Source organism: Myotis brandtii, unplaced genomic scaffold, assembly GCF_000412655.1.
Source record: "Myotis brandtii unplaced genomic scaffold, ASM41265v1 scaffold1162, whole genome shotgun sequence".
Lineage (NCBI taxonomy): Eukaryota > Metazoa > Chordata > Mammalia > Chiroptera > Vespertilionidae > Myotis > Myotis brandtii.
Genome location: NW_005354021.1, coordinates 1,027,671 through 1,037,928, shown reverse-complemented (window position 1 = coordinate 1,037,928; position 10,258 = coordinate 1,027,671). Strand labels below are relative to the sequence as shown.

At 39.1% G+C, this 10,258-nt stretch overlaps 1 protein-coding gene across 1 annotated transcript in view; it reads right to left on the bottom strand.

The window, feature by feature from the left end:
- FAM117B (family with sequence similarity 117, member B) overlaps positions 1-10,258 on the bottom strand; it is an 80,324-nt gene that overhangs the window by 29,329 nt on the left and 40,737 nt on the right. The window contains exons 3-4 of the mRNA XM_005858239.2: positions 2,759-2,851; positions 1,743-1,856 (exon numbers count right to left, since the gene is read on the bottom strand). Coding sequence (XP_005858301.1) covers positions 1,743-1,856; positions 2,759-2,851 — 207 coding nt within the window. The remainder of the gene's footprint in view (positions 1-1,742; positions 1,857-2,758; positions 2,852-10,258) is intronic.

The following is a 10,258-nucleotide window of genomic DNA, read 5'->3' as shown; positions in this document are numbered from 1 at the left end:
AATGTAATAATCTGAACAATAAAGATTTAATTTAAAAAAAAAAAAAGAAAGAAAATAATTTTTTCTCTGTGAAAGACCCTGTTAAGAGAATGAAAAACTAATTCAGACTGGGAGAAAATATTTGGAATTCACAAAGCCAACAAAGGACTTGTATCCAAAATATATAATGATCTCTCAAATATATAATAAAATAAACAGCCCAATTTAAATATGGGCAAAAAACTTGAACATACATTCATTAAAGAGGATTTACATATAGCAAATAGTCTTAGAAAAATGTGAAAGTGCAAATTTATATCAAGTACAATACCCACTACACATCTATTCGAATGGCTAAAATAAAAAATACAAGAGGCAGAGTAGATGAAAGTTACACTCACCCTCCTCCCAGGTCCAAATTGGAATTACAACTAAATTACAGAACACTCCACCTGAATAGCCAACGGAAGACTAGCTGAACAGAAGTCTTGTAAACAAGGATTTATAGAAGAAGCCACATTGAGACTGGTAGGAAGGGCAGAGACATGAAAAGGGCTGGCCCCACATCCATGTACAGCAGCTGGGAATCTGGAGGGACATCTCAGCTGCAAAAGTTACCCCCTGAGGAGCAAGGGGTCTCAACCAAATGCATGTGCATGCGGGTAGATGAGCCCATATAACATCTGGCTGTGAAAATTAATGGGGATTCTGTCTGCCAGGGAGAGACAGTACTCTGCTCAAAACCCAGGTGCCCTCTTAAAGGAACAGCACACAAAATCTCATTCATGGCCACTTAGCCTGGGCTCCAGCAGAGAGAGGGAAGATCAGAGCAAACTGGAGATGTGGGAGGACAAACAGGGTGTGAGGCTCCAGGGAAAGAGCTGAAGGGACCGCTGCCAGGGCCTCTATGCCAAGTTCCTCTCTGACAACACTCACAGAAGACATCTTTCCTGGGTCAAGCACTCCCCTCCATAGTGCATCAGCCTGGATAAATGCACTAGCCCCACCCTCATGACTCCATCACCCTGCCCTGCTGAGCTGTTGGAAATTACAACCAAACTTTAAATTTATGAAATCAAATTTGACCCATGTACCAGTATTTTAGGACAAAATTAGTTTGAAAAAATATATACCTCTACCTATACTTTCTCTTGAAAACAATCCGAATATACTTGACAATCATCAGAAGGTATCAACCTAGAAAAGGTGTTGGCAAACTTTTTCTTGTTTCTCCTTGCCTAGGGACCCCATCCAATTTCAATTCAGTTAAAGAGAAATGTTCCCGGTGCGAGCCATCAAGAGTAGTTTATAGGATTCTACTAAGGAACCAGAGCAGCTAAACGTTTTCCCCTAGTAAATGACTTTATGAGACAGGTATCATTATTATCCTCAATCCTCAGATGAGGAAACCGAGACTTAGAGCAGGTTACCTGTCCAAGGTCTGATTCCACAGCCAGTGCATATCTCTATTATTCTGCCTCCAACATACTAAATCGATAGATACAAAAGTACGGTAAGTCAAAATATGAAAAATTAGCTATGTCTCTTAGAAGTCATATCACAAATCACCAAAGGAAAATACCATTTTGTCAATTTAATATTCTGGTTTCTTTTTTTCAGTTTATTTTTATGAAGGTTATGATTCAGTATTAATCAGTTTCAAATGTGCTTTTGGCTATTTTGTCCCACAGTCACCTATAAAATAACAAATCACCTGCAAAATAAAAAATCTTGTCTGCATTTTGTGTTATCTGTGCTCCTACCTGACACTGGTTAATGGCTGAATGGTTGCCATGGAATGGTGACTGTCTTTCTTTATCTCGATGATGTCGACTGCTATGCTTACTTCTCTGCAATTGCTGGCGTAATTTTGCAATCTGCAAAGGGAAAAAATAACACATGCATCAGAGTGTTTCCCATACTACATAAAGCATCCTTGCTTAATAAGAACCAGAAAAATTCAGTCTTAATAAAAGTTTTGAATTTTTAAACTGTATCACAAATCTTATTGTATATACACATGCATATATAAAGAGATATTCCAAGTACTAAACAAGTGAAGTTTGCAGCACTTAGAATAAATTATATTACAACTTTCACAAAGAATTAAAAATTCATACTTATTCTCTCATTGCCCTCATAAGTCACATTTTATTTAGATTTCTTTATCAAACTTGTGACCTTCCACAGCTCCAAAAATTAAACTATTTGAATATCAATTCAAGCCACAAAATGCACTCACAGATATAATCTTTAAAAATACCAAATAAAATTTTAATCAATATCCCATGTTATTTCTGGACTGAATTTTCCTGGTCTTTTTTCCTACATTATATGTAAAATGAAAATGTTATAATTGTAGACAGAAAATGGTAATCAGGTAATCATAGCACAGGGGCAAAATCAACTTAGTTATACTGGGTTACTAAATAGTAGAATCACTACCATAATATACAGAAATAATACATGTGAATTTGTTATATCACTAAAATTTATATATCTGATATTTATATTAATAGGTATAGATGCTCTTTTTTTAAAAAGGAGAAACACACTATCAGATAAGTAATGTGTACATTTCTCCATTCAAATCTTTATTCAATTAACATAACTATTTTTCTGTTGTTAATTCTCAAGTAAACAGAACTAAGATAAAAACAAACACACAAACCCCACACACAATGGAAACTGACAAATCTCTGCTGCCCACAATTTCAAGGAACTAGCCAACGAAGGAAACAAGTTTCCACACCCACTTTCTTGGAATCATTTTCCTGACCTCCTTAAGTTGATCTGTACTGCCCCAGGATGCTGAACGCTTGTGAGACCCTTTCTTCTTTTCAAAATATTCTTCGGCCCATGCACTCTCTGTCTATAATGAGAAAAGGGGGGAAGGGAAATTTTAATAAAAGAATCATTTAACAATAATATATACCACATTTGCCACAACATGGATGAACCTTCAGGGCATTATGCTAAATGAAAAAAGTGAGACAGAGAAAGACAAATACTGTATGTGGATTCTAAAAAAACCCAAACATACAAAAAAGATCAGATTCGTAGTTATCAGAGCCAGGGAATAGGTTGGTAGGGGACTTGGATGAAGGTGCACAAAAGGTACAAACATACATTTATAAGAGAAATAAGTACTAGAGATATAATGTACAACATAAAGGTTATAATTCCCACAGCTGTATAGTATATTTGAAAGTTGATGTTTCTTTCTCTCCCTCTCCCTTCCTCTCTAATGTCAGAAAAAAAAATATTTAAAAAAATCAATGAGACAGAAGTTTTGAACACTATAACCAATATGACCCAATATATACTCATTGAACATTACACCTTATAAATTCTGAACATATGGTTTCTTTATCCCAGCATGCATGAAACATTTATCATCATAGACCATATGCTAGACCAGTGGTCGGCAAACTGCAGCTCGGCAAACCACGGCTCGCGAGCCACATGTGGCTCTTTGGCCCCTTGAGTGTGGCTCTTCCACAAAATACCAGCTCTTCCACAAAATACCAACTTCTGCGCATGGGCCACGAAGTTTCAATCGCACTGTACGTGTGCGCCCACACGTGGTACTTTGTGGAAGAGCTTCACTCAAGGGGCCAAAGAGCCGCATGTGGCTCGCGAGCCGCAGTTTGCCGACCATAGTGCTAGACCATAGAGATGTCTCAGTAAATAATCAGAGGATTCAAATCACTGAGTATATTCTCTGATCACAATGGAATTGAATTTGAACTCAGTAATAAGACATCAAGAAAATATATGAAAAGTAATCAACACAATTCTAAAGAAATTGACTCATCAGTCAGATTCAAAAGAGATTAGAAAATAGTTTGAACCTAATGATAATGAAAACGTAACATATTAAACTATGTGAGATACTTCAAAATGTACAAGAGAAACCTCAAAGTTCAAATGTTTACATCAAATAACAAGGAATGTTTAAAATCAGTAGTAATCTAAGCTTCCACCTTAAAAGGTAAGAACAAAAAGAGTGTATAAAAAGGTTACTATATGGTGACTATGTGGGTTTATCCCAGATAAGAAAGATTTATTTTAAATTTAAAAATCTAGCATTATAATTCACCATGGTAACAGAATATAGGAGAATAACCATATTTATCTCTATAGGTAGAAATAAAACATTTGAAACATTCAGCACCTTTTTGAGGCAAAAACTTCCAATAAACTAGGAATGAAAGGGCACCTTCTCAATTTCATAAAGAGAATTTAAAAACAACAGCTAACATCCTACTAAATGGTGACTTTTTTTGCTTTTCTTCCAAGGCTGGGAAGAAGGCAAGGACGTCTGTCTGTGCTCACCATTTGTATTAATCATTGTAGTAAATGTTCCAATCTTATTAAGAATTCATATGACAAAATAAGAAATTAAAGTTATAAAGATTATAAAACATGAAGATTGAAACAACAAAACAAACAAACAAACAAATAAATAACAAGAAGCTTAACTATCTTTATTTATAGGGGACATGATAGTCTATATAACAGAGAACAATTCTATATGCTCTTTTATCAGTTCAGAGCCTGTATAGTTAATTTGCAAAGTTTGCTGGAAAACCAAATTAGCAATATAATAAACCAATCTAAGACAAAGGACAATGAGCTAAACTATTTTTGCTTTATATAAACTTTAAACTAAATATGAATAGCAGCAAAACAAAAACAAAATAAAACACTTAATGGATACAATTGCATACAGTAATATTTTGATCTATACAAGCCATTCAGGGAAAATTGCATTTTTGTAGAAATAATGGCTACAAAAGATAACTTTCAAAAGCAAATCCTTTACAGGTAAAATTCAACATTTGATTTCCAATTAGTTTTTACCATGTATAATTTTTTATATGAAAAAGGACTGATTCATCTGAATATACTTTTAATAAAATAAGCAGAAATTATGTAACTGTAGTTTTAGAATAATGAAATTAAGTTGGTTTACAGAATTTACTTGGTGTAATTTCTTATACATACTTTAATTGGGAGATTAAAGGAGAGTAACAAAAACTGGAGAAATTAAGACTTAAAGATTACAGTGCAATAGAGAGATTTCATGTGAGGCTGACTTTAAGTATGGGGAAAATACATGGGGTAAGTACACCAGAGTCAAGCTGCCCACATCAATATAGTTCACTTGCAAGGTACCACACTGAGTTTGCCTTATCTTCTCAGAGTGGTGGGTTAGGGTAACGGTCCCAACAGATGAACAGCTGTTACTGCAGGTGAACAGCTGCACATCAGACACTGGGTTTTTAATTCAGAATAGAGTGAAGGTGAGCAACACAGAATTTCACAGGAACTTCTTTTTAGACAGCATTAAAGAGTTGAAACTTGATGCTTGTGAATGTCTGTATTTAAATAGTTTTCTGTATTTGAATAGGTGTCACTGTGCGTTAAACAGTTACTGAACACACTGGCATATCGAAGATTTTCTATTAAAAAAATGATTTTGTGTACATATATTTTATGTGTTTACTCAGAAGATAAATTTAAAAAACCTGCTTGTATCAATCACCTCTTCTGTCCTGTCTCACATTTTCTCAGTCCACTTCCCCCCCCACTTAGTGATTACAAGGCAACGGAACTGAACTTTAGCTGCACTGCATGTGTTTCGCATTGTTTTACTAAGGCTTTTACATGACGTGGTTGGGACACCTGTGAGAAGCTGATGATCATTTATTTGTGGGTACTCAAAACTGCAAATGTGGGGGAATTAACACCCCCATGACACAATCCTTGACTTTGAGGGATATTATGCTCAGTGAAATAAGCCAGTCAGAGAAAGATAAATACCATATAATTTCACTTATATATGGAATCTAAAAAACAAAACAAAATTGAAACAACTGGTAGAGAACAGACTAATGGTTGCCTGAGGGGAGGGGATTGGAGGAGTGGGTGAGAAAAGTGAAGCAATTAAGAATTACAAATCAAATGAACTCTCCAAAAATTTATCTGGAATAAAAAAAGACCCCGATAGCTGCAGCAACCCTGAGAAAGAAGAACAAAGTAGAAGGGATCTCAATACCAGATGTCAAGCTCTATTACAAAGCCACTGTTCTCAAAACTGCTTGGCACTGGCACAAGAACAGACATATAGACCAATGCAATAGGATAGAGAACCCAGAAATCGACCCAAACCACTATGCTCAATTAATATTTGACAAAGGAGGCAAGTGCATACAATGGAGTCAAGACAGTCTCTTCAATAAATGGTGTTGGGAAAATTGCACAGATACCTGCAAAAAAATGAAACTAGACCACCAACATACACCATACACAAAAATAAACTCAAAATGGATAAAGGACTTAAATGTAAGACGGGAAACCATAAAAATCTAGGAATCCACAGGCAGCAAAATCTCAGACATATGCCGAAGCAATATCTTCACCAATAGAGCTCCTAGGGCAGTGGCTCTCAACCTTCCTAATGCCACGACCCTTTAATACAGTTCCTCATGTTGTGGTGACCCCCAATTTCATTGTTACAAATTGAAAGGATAGAGGAGTGGTGTCTCGGTTCCTAAGACCATCGAAAATATGTGTTTTCCGATGGTCTTAGGTGACCCCTGTGAAAGGGTCGTTCGACCCCCAAAGGGGTCGCGACCCACAGGCTGAGAACCGCTGTCCTAGGGCAATGGAAACTAAAGAGAAAATAAACAAATGGGACTACATCAAAATAAAAAGCTTCTACACAGCAAGAGAAACCATCAACAAGCCCACTGCATGGGAGAACATATTTGCCAATGTTATCTCCCATAAGGATTTAATCTCCAACATTTTTAGGGAACTCATACAACTTAACAAAAGGAAGATAAACAATCCAATCAAAAAATGGGCAAACGATCTAAATAGATACTTTTCGAAAGAGGACATACAGAAAGCCAAGAGACATATGAAACCATGCTCAAAGTCACTAATCATCTGAGAGATGCAAATCAAAACGACAATGAGGCACCTTTCAGAATGGCTATCATCAACAAATCAACAAATGACAAGTGCTGGCGAGGATGTGGAGAAAAAGGAACCCTCTTGCACTGCTGGTTGGAATGTAGACTGGTGCAGCCACTGTGGAGAACAGTATGGAGTTTCCTTAAAAATGGAACTCCCATTTGACCCAGTGATCCCACTTCTAGGAATATATCCCAAGAAACTAGAAACACCAATCAGAAAGGATATATGCACCCCTATGTTCATATCAGCACAATTTACAATAGCTAAGATTTGGAAACAGCCTAAATGCCCATCAGCAGATGAGTGCATTAAAAAACTGTGGTACATCTATGCAATGGGATACTATGCTGCTGTAAAAAGGAAGGAACTCCTACCATTTGCAACAGCGTGGATGAACCTGGAGAGCATTAGCGAAATATGTCAGTCAGAGAAAGATAAATATCACATGATCTCACTTATTTGTGAAAAATAATGAACAACGTAAACTAATGAACAAAAACAGATCCAAAGATAGAGAAGCATCCAGCAGTTCTCAACTTGTGAGTTGCGAACAATGAAAATACATCCTGCATATCAGATATTTACATTACGATTCATAACAGTAGCAAAATTACAGTAGCAAAAGTTATGAAGTAGCAACGAAAATAATTTTATGGTTGGGGTCACCACAACATGAGGAGCTGTATTAAAGGGTCACGGCATTAGGAAGGTTGAGAACCACTGGATTAGACCGTCAAACCTCAGAGGGAAGGCAGGGGAGGGTCGGGGGAAGGGAGAGATCAACCAAAGGACTTGTATGCATGCATATAAGCATAACCAATGGACACAGACACTAAGGGGGTGAGGACATGAGCGGTGAGGTGGGGGGGCAATGGGGGAATAAGGACACATATATAATACCTTAATCAATAAAGAAAAAATATATATTTTTAAAAAGGAACAATTAAAAAGAAAAAAGAATTACAAATCAGTCCTGGCTGGTTTGGCTCAGTGAAAAGAGCACCGGCCTGAGGACTGAGCAGTCCCTGGTTCGATTCCTGATCAAGGGCACATGCCCAGGTTGTGGGCTTGATCCCCAGTAGGGGGCGTGCAGAAGGTAGCCGATCCATGATTCTCTCTCATTATGGATGTTGCTATCTCTCTCTCCCTCTCCAAAATCAATAAACCTGTATTTAAAAAAAAAAAAAAGAATTACAAATCAATAGTTACAAAATAGTCACAAGGATGTAAAGTACAGCATAGGGAATATAGTCAATAATATTGTAGTTAACTATATATGGTGCCAGGTGGGTACTGAAAATATTGGAGGGAACACTTTGTAAGGATATGATTATCTCACCACTATGCTATACACCTAAAACTAATACTAAATCATACTGAATGTAAGCTGTAATTGAAAAATAAAGTTTAAAAAAAGGAGGGAAAAGTAGAGTGGGGAAAAAAGAGCACATGGATGGGGAGAAAAGGGAGCCCAGTAAGACACAAGAATGCTAGAGGGAAAGGTGACAAGATTAGAAAACATTTATTTCTTTCAACCCAGTTATTTTAAAGATAAGAAAACTGAGGCCAGAATGCTGATGTGTTTTTTCCAATTCACTGCATCCAGCAGGTGTCTCATCCAGGAATGTATCTTGACTATCCGTCCTAAGATCCTTTTCGGGCAAGAAGCACTCACATCAGATACACATAGAGGCTGGAAGCCAGAAAGAGGATAGAGAAGCTTGAAGTCAAGTGGGAGGGAAAAGAAGAAGCTCAGTAAAAGGCACATGACTGTTAAGAGGCAGTGGATTTCTCTAGCAGGGAAGTTGAGGTTACTGCTGCTGGGGAGTGGGAGTTCAGATGAGTATGTGAGACTGTGTGGGAGGGGAGCTCCCGTCTGGGTTCTGAGGAGAGCTTTAGAGGACAGAGAAATCCCAGAGCTCTGATGGTGTTTGAGGAAGCACCACATAGGAGCTGTTAGAAAGAGCATAAGCATGCCTGTAGCCTAAGCACCAGTGCAGTGGATCAAAAGGAGGGATTCCCCAGGAAGGTCTGAAGACACAGGGGAAAATGATGGACTTCCCTAGGGTAGCTGGGTTCCCTGCCTGGCTGAGCTCTAATCAGGATATATCCCATTTATCTCAGTTCTCTCCTCTGGACCTTTCTGTGTCCAGGGAGCACACAATTAATAGTGACCTGAACAGACAACTCCTTCTCTACCAATTCTTTTTTTCTTTTTCTTTTACTGGTTCTGGTTGCCTTTCTTCACCCCTGTTTTTCTCTCTTAATTTTGGCCTCTTTTAGTACTGATTGCATTTAATCTTTTCTCTTTTTCTAATATATTGTCATGGCTCTTATTATCAGACTAGAGGCCCGGTGCACGAATTTGTGCACGGGAGGAGCGAATTGTGGGAGGTTGGCAGGTGGCACCGAGGAGGGAGCCGGCCATTGGCCCCCCTGGGGAAGGAGCTGCATCTGCCACCACCCACCCCTGGTTCCCCATCTCAGCCTGGGGCCTAAAGGCCCCAGCAGACTTGGGAGAGGAGGCGACGGTCTCTGGGCCAGGCACAGAAGGAACAGACACCAGATGCCGACGCTGCCTCGCCACCGCGCAGTTACCCGCCTCCCCCACTTCTCCTTCCCTCATTGCCAAGGCCCCCTGGGGAAGGGAGAGGATGGGAGCTAGACAAACCCTTGTGTTGAGGGCTGACTTTCAATAGATCACAGCGAGGGAGCTGCTCTGCTATGTACAAAACCCCAACCCAGAAGCAGGTCGTCTATGAATGGTTTAGCACCAGGGGCCGATGGGAGCCGGCCAGCTGGGGGGAGGGATCGCGGGCGGTTGGCCGGCTGAAGGTTGGCTGTGGGAGCACACTGACCACCAGGGGGCAGCTCCTGTGTTGAGCGTCTGCCCCCGGTGGTCAGTGTGCATCATAGCAACTGGTTGACCGGTCGTTCTGGTCGTTTGGTCGTAACAGTCACTTAGGGTTTTATATATACTAGAGGCCCAGTGCACGAAATTCATTCACAGGTAGGATCTCTAGGCCTGGCTGGCGATCAGGGACGATCAAGTTCCCCGCTTCCCCGCCTCCTGCTTCCCTTACTCCCTCAGCACCCCACAGCCACTGCTGGTCGCCGGCCATGTTCCGCACTGCCCCCTGGTGGTCAGTTTACATCATAGCAAGCCATCGAATTCCCGGTCTCCCGGTTGAACCCCTGAGGGGACACTTTTCATATATATTATATATATATATATATATAATAGATTATATTTGTTACTTTTTTCTCTCTTTCTTTTTATTAAAATGAT